The 20,140-nt window shown below is 45.7% G+C and overlaps 1 protein-coding gene across 1 annotated transcript in view; it reads right to left on the reverse strand.

Annotated features, from left to right (window-relative positions):
• KCNC1 (potassium voltage-gated channel subfamily C member 1) overlaps positions 1 to 16,445 on the reverse strand; it is an 84,488-nt gene extending 68,043 nt beyond the window's left edge. Inside the window, exon 1 of the mRNA XM_051965427.1 lies at positions 12,763 to 16,445. Within this exon, the coding sequence (XP_051821387.1) occupies positions 12,763 to 13,332 (570 nt within the window). The 5' untranslated portion in view covers positions 13,333 to 16,445. The remainder of the gene's footprint in view (positions 1 to 12,762) is intronic.
• Positions 16,446 to 20,140: the final 3,695 nt, after the last annotated feature.

Consider the following 20,140-nt stretch of genomic DNA (forward strand, 5'->3'; position numbering starts at 1 on the left):
CTAGATGGCCTCTAAGGTACAATTAAGATCTAAGGACCCTTAGAATAAAATTATCATTGTTCCAATGTGGGAAGGAACGCCAGAGATTGTTTAGACCAACTCCCTCATTTTACATATGAGGAAACAGAGAGTATTCTCAAGCTGCTGAAGGGGGATGAGTAGTTGGGAAGCAGTAGCAACTCTTTTAGAGATCAACCAGGTAATATTTCAGAACTGACCAGTAGATTGAGCTCAAGCTCTCGGGGACTCCTGCAGCGAAGGCAGTTCAAGCTGAAAATGGCAGTAGATTCAAGACTTTATTTAGATGAGCAATTGTTTGCCCAAAGTCACGGAAGTAATAAGCATAGGAGATGATGTTCAAACCTAAATCATATGATTTCAGATTCAGTGCTCTTTCCTTATACCAAGCCTAATCATTCAACCTCTCTTCAAATACTTCCTGTGAGAAGGAATTGACTTTACTTACTTTATCTCTTACCCCCTAAATGTCTTTTTAATTCCCCAGGAAATCTGTTGAGGGGCAGAGGGGAAGCCAAGAAGATGGAGTTTGGTTGATTTTGATTTTTGTAGGGCCAGTCTGTGCTGCAAAGCCAGCTGTTCTGTCTTCAGGGAGGGGAGGGGTGATGATATATGAGTTCTGGCTCCAAAGAACAGTCTTTGGATTCCAAGGGCCCTTGTCACTGACCATTTTCACTGTGCTGTGCCTCTGTTTACTCCAGCACCCTTAGAAACGGTATTCCCGGAAGTAGAGGGTTATGGAGGAGGGGGGAGCAAAGGAAGAGGGAAGCTCTTGAAAGGAGTCTTTTTCTATCTTTTAAAACCAAGAAACAAAGTGGTTTAAGGCATGGCTTACTGAAAACAGCTTTTCTTCTTTTCTTTTCTCTCTCTCTCTCTCTCTCTCTCTCTCTCTCTCTCTCTCTCTCTCTCTCTCTCTCTCTCCCCCTTTCTCTTTTTTCTTTCTTTTTCTTCTCTCTCCTCTCTCTTTCTCTCTGGCTTTGTCTCTCCTCCCTCTTCTTTTCCTTCTTTTCCTCCCCCCTCCCTAAACAAAACCTTCTTGGACTAGTCTTCCCTGCTCCCAGAGAAAGGAACAGCCAGAGACAAGGAGCCAAGACCTTGCTGACCAGAGGATTCCTCCCCTTTCTCTCCCCTGGGAATGCCCCTGTCATGAGACTAGTCTCTAAATAGATACCAGGTACTATATTAAGCTGTCATGGGATGCCCCGGAGATCCCTGGACCCAACCAGTTTCCTTATTACCTCCCATGGTCACCACTTGCTTCTCCCTGCTAACAAGGAGAGCAAAAATAATCAAAATCCCCTGATAATGTAAAAAGTTTTTTAAGAATACCCAGAAATACTACAACCATGTGAAAGCTCTCCATGTGACTTCTATTTTGAGGGCACCAAGCATTTTTAGGGAAAACTAGAATGGCTATCCATGAATATTACTGCATTAGAAATCAAAAGTCTTGGATATAATCCTGATGCTGTTTGTTCCCTGTGTGATTTTAAGAAAGACAACTTGACCTCTCTGGGTCTTAGTTTCTTCATCTGTAAAATTAAAGAGTTGCAATTAATGATCTCTAAGGTCACTGCAAGGCCTAAATTAACATTCCTTTGACCTTAAACATCCTTTAATAAACCATAATGGATCCATCATCAAGGAATTCATCCAAATAAAGTCTTGAATCTACTGCCATTTTCAGCCTGAACTGCCTTCGCTATAGGAGTCCCCGAGAGCTTGAGCTCAATCTACTGGTCAGTTCTGAAATATTACCTGGTTGATCTCTAAAAGAGTTGCTACTGTTTCCCAACTACTCATCCCCCTTCAGCAGCTTGAGAATACTCTCTGTGGGTGGTGAAATATGGCCAGCAGCCAACCTCCCCCTTCTTTCTTCCCGCAGTGACTTATGCCCCTCCCACCTAAGTCCCAGTGAAAAGTATGAGGTTCCAAGAAATCATAGACTATTAGAGCTAGAAGGACCTTAGAGATTATCTAGTTCATTTGTAGTAAACAGAAAGACAGGTTTCTGCTTACCATAAGGAAAGATGCTGTTATACTCAGCACTTTGACAATGGGACGGCTAACTCATGAAGTAAGGAGCTTTCCATTCCTAGAGGTCTTTCAGGAGGGATTGGATGGCCACCTGTCAGGGACTAGGTGTCCTCAATCATCCTCTCCACTTCTAAGATCCTGTTACCTTATTCCTTCATTCAGACATCTAAAAAAAATAGGATTTAGAAAGGACTAAGGACTTTCCCAACACCATGAGTGAGTGGTAGAGTCAGAATTGAAACCTAACCCTTTCTGACCACCAATAAGCTCTGAACTCCCTCACCTTTGACAACCTTCCAAGGCTGCTCTGGGGTCAGAAAAGGGAGAACTTTTATGGCTGGCACTGGGTAGCCAGAGTTTTGTTAACCCATAACTTGCTTAAAGATGAGCAACAGAAATGTTGGTTTCTAGAGCTTTTTCACAGAGAGTTCCAGATAAATCATCCAATGCTGCTACAGATAACTATAAATAGCTCTTTCAATGACCTCTGCTATCATGCATTTTTGGCTTCATCCAGTCTGGCAAGTGTCATAGTTAGGACTCAGTTCCTTATTTCTACACTGCTTGGGGGATAACCAGGTCTGCCATTGTTATCAAGGAAAATAATAAGCGATGAACTCATGAGGAACTCTGTGGGAATAAAAGGAAAGTCAAAAGATAGAGAACCCTGCAGAGAGACGGACCCGCAGTGAGAGGCCCTCAGTAGAAAGTGCACTGCAGAGAATATACTCCTGGGAGAGTGCAATGCAGAAAAACACCAGACTGAGCCTCAGGCTCCCCATCTGCAAAAGAGGAAAAAACGCTTGCACTGTTAGTTAGCTAGTTCACTCCCAGAGTCATTGTGAGCATCATGCTTTTCAGACCTTAAAGCAATTAATCAATGTAAGTGAATGATTTTTTTTTTAATCACTGAGAAGGATCCTGAACAAAATTCCGGCTCACTACAGACCCTAGTTTCTCTAGCCATAAAATGGGTAGAATAGACATGCTAACAACCTCACAGGGTAATTTTTGTTGCACAAAGAAAAGACTCACTAAAGAAAGACACATTGCAAAGAAGGAGAAAATGCAGACGTGGTTCACCTTGGAAAAGGGTCATTTCATTATCTGGACAGCTCCTTCCAAAGGAGGCACTCTGTAGAGACAGGGCACAGTAAAGAAAATAGCTCTACTGGCTCAGTTTCCCCATCTGACAAATAGAGAAAACATTTCAGTAGCAGTTTTATAGGATTATTATATTTATTACAAAGAAGGGACACTGCAAAGAAAGCAAAGAAAAAACATCATAGAACCTCAGTTTCCCAATCTGGAAGATAGAGAAAATGCTTTCCCTACCAACCCCATAATGCTAGAATCACATTTATTTCCGAGAGGGTACATTGCAGAGAAGGGTCAGTACGGAGAGGGACACTATAGAGATTATGCTCCAGAAAAGGCTCGGTTCTTTATGAAGAGGGGCACTGAAAAAAAATGCATTGCAGAGAGGGGCACTGCGGAAAGTGTTCACTGCAGAGAAGGGTCACAGGAAGGAAGGGCACTGCAGAGCGTATACTGCATGCTGCAGGAAAGGCTCTGCACAGAGAAGGAGGCACAGCAGAGCAGGACGCTGTAGAAAGTATACACTTCAGAGAAGGGCTATCACAGGGAGGGGTACTGCAGAGAACTGCAATGCACAGATGTCTACACTGCAATATACACACAACTACCCTGCAAAATACAGATGTCTACCCTGCAATATACAGGCAAATGCCCTGCGATACACAGATGTCTACCTGCAATATACATACAGCTACCCTGCAAAATACAGATGTCTACACTGCAATACAGATATCTACCCTGCAATACATAGATGTCTACACTGCAATGTAGTGGTCCCATTGCCCACCAATGATCCAAATCAGATACTCTGCTTCATGTCAAGCCTTGAGCTATGAACTCAGAAGTAAGGAAAAACTCAGAATATCCCATTAAGCTGAGGATCAGAAGATGCCTTGTAACAGCAGAGGATGTCCTTGGTCCTAGGGGACCAAGAGATTAATGAGTGAGATGGAAGGTTTCTGGCGGATGAAGGTGTGGGTCAACCCCAGGGGGAGAAGAGATCTTGAAGGACAAAGAGGAACTTTAGTATTCTGATGTGTACAGAGACCTGAACCTGATCACACAGTTCCTTCTCCATGACTCCTTTGAATGCCAGAGAATACCTCCTTTGCTCCACAGGGCAGGAACTTTAGGTTGTTTTATGCCAAAGAACTCTCATCCAGAGTTCTCAAACAAGCTCACCTTTCTGGAGTTGAGGACAGGACCAAGATTTAGCAAGTGCTCAAGGTCAACCTGGGCCCTTAGAGAGAAATGAAAATCTAGCTGATGGTCCTGGGTCCAGATCCCTGAAGATGACCATCAGGAAAATCTCAAAGTGAATCAAGGTCTTCCTTCCACTTCCTGAAGAGTGAACTTCAAAGGAAGTCCAGAAGAAAAATGACAAAGAGAAACCTAGGGTAGTTATAGGGATATAGAGACCCAGAGAGAAAGCACGCAGAGGCAAAGAAGGAGTGCAGGAAAAAATACCAATAGGGATGAAGGAAGAAAGAAGAGAGAAAGAGGCAACGGACAGAGACCTGGACTTGAAGTCAAAGAGTCTTGGGTTCAAATCCAACCTTAGACACCTATTAGCCATGTAACTTGAACTTCTCTCCATGTCTCACTTTTGTCATCTAAAATGAGAGGTTGGACTACATGGCCTCTGGAGTCTATTCCAGCTTTTAATCTATGATTCTATGAGGAGAAAGAAATAGGTGGAGATAGGGAGAGGAAAGAGGGAAAAGGAGAGCAGGCAAAGGGGCATTATTTAAAGATCAAAGCTATTCTACTGTGTGGAAGTGGAGAGGGTGGTGATGTCTTCCCAACTGATGGGAACTACCTGCTCCTGCCTCCTGATCGGGAAGGACAAAGAGCTTCTGATCAAAGAATGAGCTCAAAGTAAGACCCAGAAAGAAGCCAGCAGATGATCCCAGATCATGAATAGCAAATTCAGGAAGCTCAAACTTTAGACGAGAAAGGATTTGTACCTCAAAAGGCACCTGTCCTTTGAGTTCAGCTTTTCTAAATCCTGTTGTTTCTAGGTTCATACCCACAAGTCACATTGCAAGGTCAAAAAGGACAAGGTCAAGAATGACACGGGAAGGGAAGAATAGACATAAAGGTCATCTCCAAATTTCAGACTCTCATAAAAGCTCTTGGAAAGTCATGGCTAGGGTCCACATTCTCTTCAAAAGAGACCATATCGATTAATGAGTATATATTAAGTAATGACAATATACCAGGTGCACATTAGGACAAAGAATAAAATATCCTACTTTAAATGGGCTTACATTCTAATGGGAGAATATATTTTGGGAAATAGCTAAAAGCAAATTGGAGGGAAGTGTGTTCTCAAATTTTCCATCCACGCTTTTCTCCCACTATGTCCCAACAAAGATGCCCTGTAACTACCTGCCTCCTACTTGTCCCCAAAACAAACCATGATCCTTCCAACATCATCCTCAACATTGACCTCTGCCCCAAAAGATACTATGTTCACCCACCTCAGGCTCAGCTTTTCCTGGGTGCTCCCATCTCTATAGTTGAATGATCAAACAGATTTCAAGTCTCAGCCAGACTTTGAGACCAAGACACTTCCTCTATTCTATAGTTCCTCCATCACATCAAATACTTCTTATTTCTATGGGTCCCCCTCCATCTTCCAGGAAACTTTTCTCTGCCAGCAAACCCTCTTCTTCCTAGGGATTCCTTCGTTTCCTGAAGTACCCTCCTCATTCTAGACCCTTCCTTTCCTCCCTCCCTCCCCCCGGAACTTCCCCCATAAACACTAGGTCTAGGCAGACTGTGCCATTAAAGATAGATTCCCCTCTTGAGCCCTGTCCTTTGCTCCCTCCTCTGTCTGCCTTCCTCAACCCCTCCTTTGCCTCCAACCAGGCCCATACTGCGCCCAGTGGAGATTTAAAGCTGGTAGCAGGGACCGCAGTGTGTCAATGCAACTGTCTCTTCCTCAGGGTCTGGCGTCATTCACTCCCTACACAGGGTGAATATGCAGCCAGGCGGCCGGGGACTGAGACAGATTCATAATTTGTACAGTGTGACTGCTGCTGGGGGCACTCTGCAGCCCACTATAAATCACCCCTGACAGGAAAGAAATCATTCATCCAGAGCTAGCTGTCTGAGGAATCTCCAAATTATTCTAGAAATGATCGTGTGCTTTTGCTGCTCCCACTCCCCAGGATTCCCATGCCTGCTCTGAAATTGTGTGGGGTCTCCCTGAATGTCAGACTGAGCTATGGCCCATTTCTCTGTGGTCTACAGCTGATGCTTACCCTAAGATGTCACAAGAGGGTCCACTATTCACTGGGTCAGAGAATCTTGGAAGATTTGTCCACTCTTAGCTGCTCAGTCACCCAATGTCTTACCACTTTTGCTCCAATCTTTACCTGCGGCCATCAAAAAAACTGAGTGCATTAGTAAACCATGGAAGGTTGAGCAGGTACTAAGACTCTATTCAGATTCAAGGAGAATTTTCTTTCTTTTTTTCTTTCTGGGAAGGCAATTGGGATTAAGTGACTTGCCCAGGGTCACACAGCTAGTAAGTGTTAAGTGTATGAGACTGGATTTGAACTCAGGTCCTCCTGACTTCAGGACTGGTGGTCTATCCACACTGTGCCACCTAGCTGTCCCCTAGGAGGATTTTCTTAATGGAATGAATCCAGTCATCTGAGTGGACTGGAAACTAGATTTTCAGAGACTAGGATCTTAGGGTCTGGGATTGAGGCCTCCCTAGATCCAGGATCTGAACCAAACGGGATGTTGGAATGTGAATGGCTAGGTTTCTGGGATGTGAGTAGTCAAGACCCTCATATCTTAATGACTGTGCAACTGAAATTTGGATGAATGGAATGCTAAAAGAACCTCAACCTTCCCTCTTCATCTCATGCTTAAATTTCTGTGGAAAATCTTGTGACCCATTTCTCTGACTCTGCTCTTCCACTTCCTCTCCAATCTGTTCCAGACTGGGACTCGGGAATAAACTCCTTTAAGCACTGGTATTCAATAGTGTATATAGAAAGACAGAAGAGGGATTCTACTCTTGCCACTAACTAGCTGCTTGAGTTTGGACAGGTCATTTCTCTTTATCTCTGTAAAACAAGGGCTTTGGGCTAAATGATTTCTAAGAACTCCCTGAATTGGGGACAACCTATATCCTATATTCTTCTCCTGCTTAAAAGCTGACGATGCTTTATTACATCCAAACTCTGAAATCTAGCGTTCCAGGATATTGGTAATCTGGTCTCAAATTTTCTATCCATGCTTTTCTCCCACTATGTTCCAACAAAGATGCCCTATAACTAGATGCCCTGTAACTACCTGCCTCCTCTTTGTCCCCAAAACAACCATGATCATTCCAATCTCTGAATATTTGCTATCTACCCCCTCTTTCCAGCCTATGATACCTCCCTCTTTTCCCTCTTCTCATGCAAATCCTTAGGGTCTGGGTCACACAATTCAGAATCTATCAACTTTTACTTTTGAATCTTGTTGACCTAACCAGACAATGAGGGAGCTGACTGGAAGCAAAGGATGTCCCTTGCATCAGGTAGAACCTAGACAGAACCTTTGTGAAGCAGAAATAGACTTGAAATCCATAGACCTAGTTTTGACCATAGGCTCTTCCTATATGGTCTTAAACAAGTCACTTGTCCTTGAAACTTGATCTAATTACCTATTACTCCCTTTCGCACTCTATAGTCCTTACACAAGACATTCCTTCTTTTATCTCTTAGTAGTTTGCATACAAATGCTCTTCCTCTTAGAATCCTTGATTTTCTCTTGTGTGAAGTAATATCCTGATTCCCAAAGCTGCTAATGCCCACATTACCAGGTATATATTGTGTTTATACTTGTATGTGGAAATCTCAGCCCCTCCATAGTATAAAAGCCCTTTAAGGATGAGGACGTTTTATTTATGTCTTAGTAGTATCCTCAGCATCTAGCACAGTGGCTGGCACAGTGGAATATTTAATAAGTGCTTGTTGATACACTGCTCGATGTATAAGATAGAGGGATTTGACTGAATAACCTTTACAATCTTTTCCCTCTCTGAAATCCTATGACCAATGCAAAGTGAATGTCCAGTAAAGGTGGCTGAGTGATGGATGAGTCAGAATTGGCCTGGGAGGCTTTTATTCCGGAGCCTGCAGCCTTAACAAATCCATTCCCTCTGCAAAATATCTCCAAGCCAGAATTTTTGAATTCCCTCTCACCCAACACCAAATACACACTTCAACAGAAAATTGTAGGGTTTCCAGGGAATGGGAGCAGGGTAAGGCATGTACAGATGGTGCCTACTCACCAGCCACCCAGCCCCTGGTGGGTAGGAGGGGAGATCATGTGTGTTTGTGTGCGTGCTCATGCGTGCACACGTGGAAGGGAGTTTCTTGAGGGTAAGAAAATGGAGAGGAAAAGTAAACATGACTGTGTTTTAAATTCCAGCAAATAGGCTGACAGGGCAATAGAGTGAGACCAAGCCTTATCTTTCTTATCCATAAACATAAGCTCCCTCCCCACCTCTTCCTCTCTTTTTCGTTCCCTCCCTCTCTCTTTCTTTGTCTCTCTCTATATCTGTGTGTTTCTCTCTGTGTGTCTCTGTGTCTGTCTTTCTCTCTACCTTTGCCTCTGTTTGTATGTCTCTCTGTCTCTCTCCCCCCCACCTCTGTTTTTCTGTGTCTCTTTCTCTTTATGTCTGTCTCTGTCTCTGTCTGTCTTTGTCTCTCTCTGTCTGTCTCTCCCCCTCTCTCTTTTTCTTTCCTACCCTCTCCTTTTCTTTGCCTCTCTCTGTGTCTCTGTGTCTGTCTTTCTGTGTGACTCTGTATGTCTTTGTGTCTGTCTCTCTTTATCTTTATTTCTTTCTATCTCTATTTTCTCTATTACTGTGTTTTTCTCTGTGTCTGTCTCTCTTTGTGTATCTCTATGTCTGTCTCTGTCTCTCTCTGTCTTTGTCTCTGTCTGTCTCTCCCCCTCTCTCTTTTTCTTTCCCTCCTTCTCTTTTTCTTTGTCTCTCTCTGTGTGTTTCTCTCTGTGTGTATCTCTCTGTGTGTGACTCTGTATGTCTCTGTGTCTGTCTCTCTTTATCTTTATCTCTTTCTGTCTCTCTCTCTGCCTCTTTTTTCTCTTTCTTTCTCTTTCTTTGTCTCTCTGTCTGTCTCTGTCACTCTATGTCTTTGTCTCTGTCTTTCTGTCTCTGTCTGTCTGTCTCTCTCTCACACACACACACATCATCATCATCATCATCACACCATACTGGTGCCTAGGAAGAAATTCAGACACCAGCTAAATCTCACCATCCAGAGAAAAAATATATCTGACATAAAGAACAAAAACTCTTTAAGCCTGAATGAATTGCAGCAGAGAAACATGAAGAACTCTATTTATGAGTTGAGACATGAGTTTAAATCGTGGCCTTGTCATTGACTTCATGACCTTAGATTGTGACTTCCTTTCTCAAGGTCCCAGTCTCACCAACTATAAAATTAAGGGATCAGAGTAGATGATCTCACCAGTTCCTCCTAGAACAGACATTCTGTGGTTCTAAGATTCTATGCAAGAGATAACAGTGAGACAATTTAGCAGAGACATGGTGGGTTGGGTTCGAAGGGCAGAAATACAGGTATAGAAGATCACAGGAGCATAAATTTAGAGGCAAAAGGAAATTTAGAATTGATCCAGTCCAACTTCTTCATTTTACAGATGAGGAAACTGAGGTCTAGAGAAGAGGGGTAGCTTGTCCAGTCACTTTAGCTACTAAGTGGCAGAACCAGGTTTTGAATTCTAGTCCCATTATTCTAAGTTCAGCTTCTTTCTACAGTATCACTGCTGTATGACAGGAGCAGGAAATAGAATGATTATCAGCAGGGTGAGTTACACTTATATGGGGTCACTGCCAAAGTTTTCATGGACTAAGGCATTCATCCTCTGTCACCCTCTCCCATCTCCAAAGAAAGAATGGTTACCTTCTTCATGTTTAGCTCTAGACCCAGCAATCCTCTCCTCCTGTTTCTGATCCTGAATCTAAGAAGCCCAAGTGATTTGAGAACTATTGGACCTGTCCTAAGAGGTAAGATAAGAACATAAAACTGAAGCCCTTTCTGCATTCTTTTCTATAGTGAGTTGAACTAGATGGTTTCTAAGGTCCTGATATTCATTTCTAGTTCTCACATTCTGTGTTTTAAGGTCCTTCTGAACTCTGATATTCTAAGGTCTGTAAGAGTGTTAGAGTTGGGTGCTAGTGACAAGAATACATTTTTTATCTTTGAAAAACAATTCAATTATTTTAGAACAGTCTCTTCACCTCCCCAGTCCTTGCTCCCAGGCTTTTATTGTTCAATCCTCAGTTGCCTTAAAAAGAACATTTTTCAGCAAAATCTGGAACTCTGAAAAAATGTCTCAACACAGTTTCAGGAAGAAAGAGTGTTATCACAGAGATGTACCCCTTGTTCTCCTAATTCTCAGCCTCCCAGACTCCAAAAAAAAGGATCACTCTCCCCCCACATTAATATATAACGTGATATAGGTGGATAGAGAAGGGAACAGGAAATAGGAGGGAGATTCATTGTTTTTTAAATGAGACAGGACATGAGAAGTAGGGCCTGGATACAGAGATCTATAACCTTGATGACCTCCACCTGCTCTAAAACTTGAGCTGTAAACATTGGTTCTAAAAATCCGTGAAAGGAAGGTGGTTTGATAGGAGAGTACCAACTTCTTAACAACTATTGGAATTCAAGAAGCAGACTTGAGGGGAAAAGATCTATTACTTTCTGAGATGGAGCCCAAGGCAGGAAAAGATGACCCTTTCCCCCAAGGTCAGTCTCAGATGTCTCAGCCCATCATGTCTACCAGAGGCCATAGACCCTTGAGCCAATGTCTTCCTGTTGGGTCACCCATGAAATATGTCACTCTGTCTGTCCCCTGCAGCCCCCACCAGCCCTTTCAGCCCCCAGCCAAGACCTTTCTGATTACATAACCCTCTTGCCAAGGTCATTACTTCCTACAGGGAAGCCCTCTGCAGACACCTGCTCAGTAGTCCCAAGGACAACAGAAGGCAACTGGGACTTTTTCAGGGAAGCAGTGGAATGAAAAGAGGAGTGGACTGGATATCAGAAGACCTGAATTCTAATCCAGATTTTGCCAGAAGCTTTTTATGTGACCTTGAAAAGTCACTTTCTACTACTGGCCTCAGTTTCCTCATTTGCAAATTTTGGGAATTTATAGACTGGATTTGTAAGGTCCTTTTCAGATCTAACATTCTTTGGTTTTATGATTTAGGTTCAATGGAAGTAACCTCCTCCCTTGTCCCATGGTGAAGGGGAGGGACTCTCCACAGCTCAGCCGCAGTGGGAGGCTCTGTGGCCCAAGGAGATGCAGAGTGAGTGCTGGGGAGACTAATGTGTAAGCAGGCTTAGCCAGACCCTGCCTGGAGCAGACAGCAGCTCCAAGGCCCACTCCTTTCTGGCTAAATACATACCCACCTACCATTTGGCTCAGCTGTTTCTCCCCCTGGGACCAGTCCTGGCCTGGTTTCTCCTGCCTCCATAGAGCCTGGAGGCCACAAGGAAAGGAGTGTAAATATAGACCTCTTCCAACCTTTCCTGAGAAGTGCCATCATCAGCTTCCCTTCCTCTCTTCTCTGGCTACCCTGGGGAACCTTGCTGTACTCGAAGGAGAATCTACAGATTCTTGCCGGGGCTGGGGGATGGGCGGGAGGATTGTATGTGAAGGGTGTGAATGAAAGGGGAAGGTGAGGATCGGGAACCTGTCCTGCCCCTGAGCTGGGGTGGGAGGGCAGAGGTAGAGAAGGATGTACTACTTGTCTTAGTATTATTCCCTTTTGCCTGATAGTCCCGCCATTCATTAGCTATAAAGATTCTTCCAGCCTGGCCCCACCCCTCTCCCCTCTTCTAAATAGGCGATTTTTCTGTCCCTCAACACTCCCCACCACTGGCCGCCTTCCATTTCCTCTAAACTAGTTCCATTCCAGTCCCCCTTCCACTGCCAGAGCTGGAAGCCAGGGAAAGTTAGGGTACGCTCTACAGCCTGAATCGTAGCCCACAACATCCCCCCCCCTCAATTTCCCGCCGGTGGCGGGGCAAGAGGAGGGGCTGCCAGGTAGAAAGGAAGCTGGCATATGCGGGCACAAACACACACTGGAGGCAACACTTAACCCGTGGGTTCGAATACTGGCTTTGCTATTAGCTGCAACGCGTGACCTTCAGTTATCCACTTAATATTTCTGACCTCAGTTTCTCCATCTGTACAATGAAAGAGGTTGGGTAAGATTCTTTCTAAGGCCCTTTATAACACGGTAGCCTAGAATTCCGTGGTCTCCCCTCTCTGGACTTTCTGGTCATCTTTCTCCACCCCAAATACAGAGCTCTCCGTCTGCTTGCTGAGGACATCCGGGTAGTTCTGGGACCCCCATACACCGAGACCGTCTTCTGAGGGGCCCACGGAGCACGTCAGCAGTGCCCCCCAGCGGCAGAGTTGTGTCCACAGAAGGAGCAGAGACGGAAAGGAAGAAGCCCGAGCCTAGAAGGTGGGGATGGGGGTGGGGAACGGGTATTGTTTCCCAAGAGGGTGGCGGAAGAAAGGGAAAGAAGCACTTACCCGCGCGTAGCGGGATGAGTAGGGATCCTCAAAGAGCGCCCAGATCCGTGGCTGCCAGCGACGCCAGAAACCGCCCGAGCGGCCGTCGGGTGAGTCACTGAGCGCCAGGCCCTTGGTCATCTCCAGCTCGTCCTCCCCGTCCCCGGAGTCGCCCGCGCCATCTCCGTCCGCGTCCTCGGCGCTGTTGTCCAGAGGCGCGCCGCCGAAGCTATCGAGGGCTTCTTCTGCGTCGCGGTGCTGCCTGTAGGTCATCCAGCAGCAGGGCTCCACGTCCGTCTCGTCGATGCCCCAGAAGGCCAGCTCTTCCTCGTACAAAGGTCCACACACGTCAGCCGGACAGTGCAGCTTGCCCGTTCGGTAGTAGTTCAGGATATGCGCAAACACGCCCGGGTGCCGGTCGAAGAAGAACTCGTCTGAGCGCGGGTCATAGTCAAAGTGGCTGTGGGCGTCGGGCTCGGCCAGCCAGGCGAGCCGGGTCCCGGGCAAGGTGCGCAGGGTGCTGCGGTACGTCTGGTGCCGCGTCCCGCCCACGTTGATCACGATGCGGTCGCTGTCGTCGCCTTGGCCCATCGCGGCTTCCCCTTAGGCATGTCGCAGGCCAAGGGCACCCATGGGAGCGGCGGGGTGGGATTCGGGGGCTGTTGTGGATAGTGGGGAACGGTGTCTTTCTCCCCAAGACCCTGGGAAGGGGGGGTGCAGCGAAGAGCGGCACCTGCAGGAGGGCAGGCTGGAAGGAGCTGCGCCTTCACAGTTAGACTGTCTCTCCTCTCACCGCCCCGCCCCCTACCCTGCGGCGGCGACCCGGCTCCCCTAGCACCTCTGACAGTTCCAGTCCCCCAAATACAAAAGCCCTCCCCCCTCCCGCCACCCCTCTCCAACCTCTGCCTCTATCAATCGGAGTGAGATGGAAAGAGACAACGAGCCCTTGGAGGCTGTGTGGGTCGCGGGAGGGGGGGGGGGGGAATCTTGTTGCCAGATGTGTACAGGCAGTAGAGGTGTCCAGCTAAAGAGGAGGAGGAAGAAGAAGGTGGGGAGGGAGGCTGAAGGAGGTGCTCAGCTGCGGGCCGGGGGAAGAGGAGGAGGAGGAGGAGGGGGCCGGGCTCGTGCTCCCATCTCAGCAGCAGCGTGAGAATAAATACATAAATAAATAAATAATCTGAGGGAAAATCGAGGAGCCTTCGAGAGCCCGGAGACAGCAGGAGGACAAGGCGCCTGCGTTTGGGGGTAGAACGAGTCGCTTTCCTGGGGTCCAGAGGATGGGAAGAGAGGGACTGGAAGGCGGGGGCTTCTTGGTTCCTCCCTCCGGGAGGGGGGAGGGAAGAATTACCAGCAACCTCCCAGCCCCCGGCACAGGCGAGGAAAAAAGCGGGCCACCGGAGACGCAGCTTGGAGCGGAGACAGAGCGGAGGGAGCCTCTGGCTCCGTTCTCCTTCTCCTGGGCTCCCTTCCCTCCGGTCCCGCTCGCCTGCCCTGCTCCCAGTGCAGCCTCCCGGAGGAATTGCCGGACCCAGTAGGCAGCGGGGCCCTCGAGTTGCTCTCTTGTCGCCTTCCTGTGCGCCTCTGCGCTGTGCGCTCCTCTGCGCCTCTCCTCCTCCTGTTCCTTCTCCCTCTCTTTCTTCTCCTTCTCCCTCTCCCTTTCCTTCTAATCTTCCTCCTCTCTTCTCTGCTTCGCTACTCCGCTCCTCTTCTCGGTTAGGCTTCCCTTGTTTCCCCGGGGCACAGTGCTGAAAGGACAGCTCCCGAAGCTAGGCTGGGCTGGGCTGCGCTGCTCTGGGGGTTAGTCCTGGTGCCCGAGCTCGGTCTCCGGCTGGGTTCCTTATCCTCCCGCGTCCCGCTCCTCCGAGGCGGCTCTCTGCAGACACAAACCGCTGGGCTCGGCGTGGGTTGGCTCTGGCCGCAGAGGGATCCCGGACTGTGGAAGGCGGCGCTGCACCTAGGAAGTCCCTAGGGCTGGGCAGGCTGGGGGCGGCGCAAGAGCCGAGAGGCGGCAGCCGCCGACTAGGCTGCTGCCGGGGTAGGTGCTGCCTCTGTGGCTGCGGCTCAGTCCCAGTCCAGCCAGCCCGGTCGGTCTCCGGACACTGGCACTCAGCTCGCGCAGCCGCATTCGCCTGCTGATAGAGGCGCCGCTCTGGGTCCTAAAGAACCCTAGTTCTGTTCTAACTCCCCTCCTCCCACCTCGCCCAGTCCTTTCTCCACCCTAGCTCTTGTGGTCCCCCGAGGAACCCGCACCGAGACGTAGTTCTTACACCTTAGACTAAACACCTTGATTTGGCCACCTCGTCCTTTGTTCATCCTGAGCAGCCCAAGGCTGCAGAAGAGACAGTTCTCCTGGGGCGGTGGGTTCAGACTTCCTAGTGTTATGAGACCGGTCCTAATGGGACTTGGTGACACATTCAATCCCCACAAGTACTGGTGGTTAGCCAAATGCCGTGACTCTGCCAGCTCCCGTTTTCCTTCAGCTTACTAACCAACACGTAGACTTCTCAAAACAGACTTCCGAATCTCTCTTATTGGGAAGATAGAAAATATGACTGAGACAGAAAACCCTAATAGCATATTAAACCTCATCCCCTTTGCTCCCCTCCCCCCAGATCTATCCTGGGCACTGCTTCTAGGATCGTAGATTCATAGATTGAGAGCTAAAAGGTACTTTAGAGGTCTCTTGGAACAACCTCCTCATTTTATATATGAGGAAACGAGATTCAGAGATGTTATGACTTGCCCATCATCATACTGGAGGTAATTCGTAGAGCTGACTGTGAAACTCGGATTCCCCCGGGATTTCAAATACAGCATTCTCTTCATTTTATGGAATTCCCTTATTGACCCAAGAATTTCTTCCTGACTCCTTCCCTTACACTTCCCAGGATTTCCAAAAATGACCCAGCCCAGTTATACTTAAACCTTGGACACTCTCCAGTGACTCAACAGTCACATTGATTGTGGACACTTGCCACTAACTGGGCCCTCCTTACTTACCTTCTAGTCACACTGACCTCAGAAACTGATTCTCTCAGTGATTAGAATATTCCACCACATCACACTCACCTGGAAATTCCTCAATGACATCCTCTCTAATCACCCTAATTTCTCTCATTTCTCTAGAAAGTCAAATTAATCTAGGAAACTTCCTGAGTGATCCTGTATGTTCCAATTACTCTCCCATTTTACTGAATCCTGACTGATTCATCTTAGTCACATTGACTCTGGAGACCTTCACTATGGATTTTAATTCCAATGGCACCAAGTCATGAAACCCCCTCCCCATTAGCTCCATTTTGATATTAACTCCTTTAGGTTATATTGAACATGGATCCTCCTATAATGGAGTTTCTAGAGAAAAAAAAACCTGGGCATTTCTCCAATCCAAAGAGATTTTCCTTTTCCTCAAAAGAAGCCTGGCCTTTCAAGTCTGACTGCTGTCTTTCTGACGCCTCAACACTCTCTTCTTTTTAGAAGAGTCACTCTTCTAAATAGATAATAGAGAGTCACTCTGTGACCCTAATGAATAGAAAGATGAAGAATCAGTGAGGGCATGGGGCTGGACAAGTTTGTCTCTCCAGCCTGTTAGCCAGAGGGCAGAGGATGAGACTGCACCTAACACATCCTACCATAAAATAGAGGGGGGCTGTTTATCCTGTGACTCAGTTTTCAATTCATCACTTCTACACACACACACACACACACACACACACACACACACACACACACTCCCTCACTCCTCTCCTTTTTAATGTGTTTGATTCCACCAGGGAGGAAGATGGGAGATAGTAGAACGACCAATTCCAAAGCTGAGTGTGCGGAGAGCAGAGAGGATTATTGATCTTAGTCAAGCACAGTGGAAATGGTACTTAGACAGATTGTCCAATGGACAGTTTAATTAAGAAGCCATGAGGCCCTTATTTAAATATTGATGCATAGATTGAGGACACAGGCAGAGGGGCCCCCAGAGAATCCACTATTCAAGATTCCTGTAGTGACTTAGAATAAAACCTGTGAGAAGAGAACTCTCTTCTTACTCACTTTCTATGGTCTGAAGCACAGACTGATTCTTCTCCCAACTCCTGACCTTAGAAATCCCTTTTTTTTTCAATGAGGAACTAAGGTATGATGGTTTGAAGAGAGATGGGAAAGAGCAAGGGTCAGGAGAGGGAATCAGAATCATAGAAAAGGAAAGAAAGAAGGAATTTGAAACCCAGAGAAGGACAATTGACTTCTTCAAGGTTAGATAGCAAGTTATTGGCTAAGACCAGAAGTCTTGTCCTTCAACTTTCTTGTCAGTAATCTGTCTAATGTCATTAGTGGAAGAGATGGACAGAGACAGAGATATATTGCTATAGTCCTTCCCCAAACTGAGTTCTGTCCCACACATTGACCCCTAAGGGAAAAGGAAACCATTTCACTATTCTGACTACAATATCTTGATTTCCAGACCCAAAGGGAAGCCCATTGAGAAAGTATTTAACTTCATTCAGCTCTTTGAATTGGGGCTCCAAACCAAGTCTGAGTCATATTGACAGCATTTCTGGACAGGTCTCAGGCATGATAGCATCCTGACACTGGTATAGAAATATAACCAGAATTTGGGCAGCATTATACAAGAAAAGCTGAAATAGAATCAGGAGTTATGGAAACTTCAGGGTAGGTTCAAGCTTCTGGGTGAGTCTAACATTCTCTTCTGATAGAGAAGAGCTCAGCTGAGTCCAGGGATATTTTTTTCTCCAAGTCTTCTTTTCCTTCTCCTTTTAACAGACTCCTCACTTACTGAAGGAGAGACTGAGACACCTAGAGGCCCAAAGTGACAATGACAGAGCGCTTGAGAAAGTAAAATATGTGGAAAGAGATGTGCTCATTCTAGCAGGTACAGCTCACGTAGCAACTCTCCTGATAAAGCTTCCTATACCACCACAGGCTCAATGATTTTGAGAAGAATGCACGCATCTGGGTCAATTTAGGTGAGTTTATAGATATCATGACGATGATTTTGAAATAATGGGAACACTTTTATCTGTTTCTCTTTGACAGTGATGTTTTTTAAAGTCACATTGGCCAGTATTTTTCAGGGAGCAGGGGAAAGTGTGGTTATTTATCAAGTTAATGATTAGTAAGAATCTGATTTCAAAGACAAGTTCTTTCTGATCTGCATGGGATAGGGATCAGCTTTGTTCAGGGCTCAAGTGGAACAGACATCTGAGTAGCGCTTAGCTATTCATCTGCTTGGGACCTTCCAAACTAAATGAGAGAATTTTTCAGAACTTTATCCCTTGTATATATTAAGTTATATTGTCTTTCCTGTAAATAAATATCCCTTTGTCGACCAAAAACAGTGTTTCTATGAATGAAGGAAAGAGAGAGAATGCTAGAAGCTACAGGCATCTCATGGGTTGTCTTTACATATAGAGAAACCTGGCATCCAGAGATATATTTGACACTTCAAGATTCCAACTGAGGGGAAAGTATGGGGACATCATCTGAGTTTCTGGCTGCTACATGGTGCCAGATTTTCATAGATTTCTTTTCTGGTCTTTTGCCATTTGATTTTTAATTAATTAAATCAATTAATTAATGCTAACTCAATACTAACATTTGTATTTACTGCTGTTTTCAGTGAGGGGGAAGGAAAAGGAAAAGGGGGGGTCCCATATACTCATCAACTAGGTTTCAAGTTTCTGAGGATTTTTGTCTGATACTTCTGTATCTCCCATAAGTACACTCCAGCACAGGGAGAGTATGGGCAATAGGTGCTAAATAAAGATTTGTTCATTGATGTTTACTATATGTATGGCCTCAGAAAGTCATTTAACATTCCTTAGTTTCCTAATATGTAAAGCCAATGGAGTTATATTAGGTGGCTTTAGAACTTTGATCTTCCTTCAATGGCACAGAGAGCAAGAATCAAGGATTGTCACAATTAAGGGTGGGGACAAACAGAAGAGAAAGACAGCAAAGTATAGCCCCTCAGCAGGAGAGACTTAGTCAGAGTTGGAGGAATAAGCCCAGATGGTTGATGGGATGTCTCCTATTCTAGCCTATCCTGCTTCAAGATCTAAAGGAGATTGATTTAGTTGATTCTATTTCTATGACTCTCAGACTGAAGTCCTGTTGTAGCCAAATATCAGAGTTCCCAGATCTTCTTAAGTGACCTCATGACTCAAGATTAGGACTAGATTTAGGAGTTTAATACTTGAGATTTCTCAGATCTTATTCATTTTGTTGGACAGAGAAGAATGATTGTCAGTGATGATTGTCAGTGATCACATTGACCCTAGATATTCATAGCACTGACAACCCTTCTCATTGACACTGAACACTTCCTTTTAACTCCATCTCTCAATGATGTCCTCTCCCTCATGATAGAGAGAGAAAACAGCCATGGAGAAAGAATAAGTTGATGTTGTAGGATAGACTAAGTGGATGTTAGGGAATGAAATAAGGGAATGCTAGAAGCAGAGTGAGGAATTGGCTAGAGCCAGAATCTGGGATCAGAGTAAGAAGATGATAAAGGACAGAGAGAATATATTGGGAGTATATATAAAACTTATCCCCTCCAACACTCTAAAAAGCTCTGCCCCATTGGTCTGCCACAACACATTCTCTACTTCCTCTCTATCCAATTCCATTTTAAAGTTGGATAGCAAAGGGAGAACCTTTGTCACCAAAGGTCCTTATGAGAATAGACCTGGGGTTACAGGAGGAGCAAGTTAGCTTCCATTGACACATGGCAGATTAGCATAGATTAATGGAGTGTGGGGATAGATTAGAATTCTAGAAGGAACAAATCTTAGTGATAAACTAGTCAAAATGAGGAAACCAACCTAGAGAGAGGATTTTTGGATTTGTTGAATCATAGAGGTTTTCTTGGCAAAGATACTGGAATGATTTACGAGTTCTTTCTCTAGCTCATCTTACAGTTAAAAAAAAAATTAAGGCAAATAAAGTTAGGTATTAGCCCAAGGTCACACAGTTTACAAACTTCTGAGGACAGATTTGAACTCAGGAAGATGAATCTTCCTGACTTCAGGTTCAAAACGCTATTCACCATCCCACCTACCTGCCCCATATAGTGAATCATTAAATGCTTTAGAACATTAAGTTAAAGGAATGATAAGGGATCACAAAGTGAAAAGGAGATGTTTCCCTCTGGGCCAGTCTTACAAAAGTCTCAGAGTTGACCTAGGCTCCAATACAGACACAGAAATGCCCCCTTCCTCAAGATCCTGACCTGATTGGCGTGGATAATAAAGATGAGCATCTCCCTACCACTTTCAGAGTAGCCAGCTTGGACTTCGCCGTAGACCTGGATTTGGGTGCCATCTTGTGGCCGCATGTGATTTCTGCAGCCACCTACAGGAGCAGGGAAGCCTGGGGTTATTTTAAG

Source organism: Antechinus flavipes, chromosome 6 (assembly GCF_016432865.1).
Source record: "Antechinus flavipes isolate AdamAnt ecotype Samford, QLD, Australia chromosome 6, AdamAnt_v2, whole genome shotgun sequence".
Classification (NCBI taxonomy): Eukaryota; Metazoa; Chordata; class Mammalia; order Dasyuromorphia; family Dasyuridae; genus Antechinus; species Antechinus flavipes.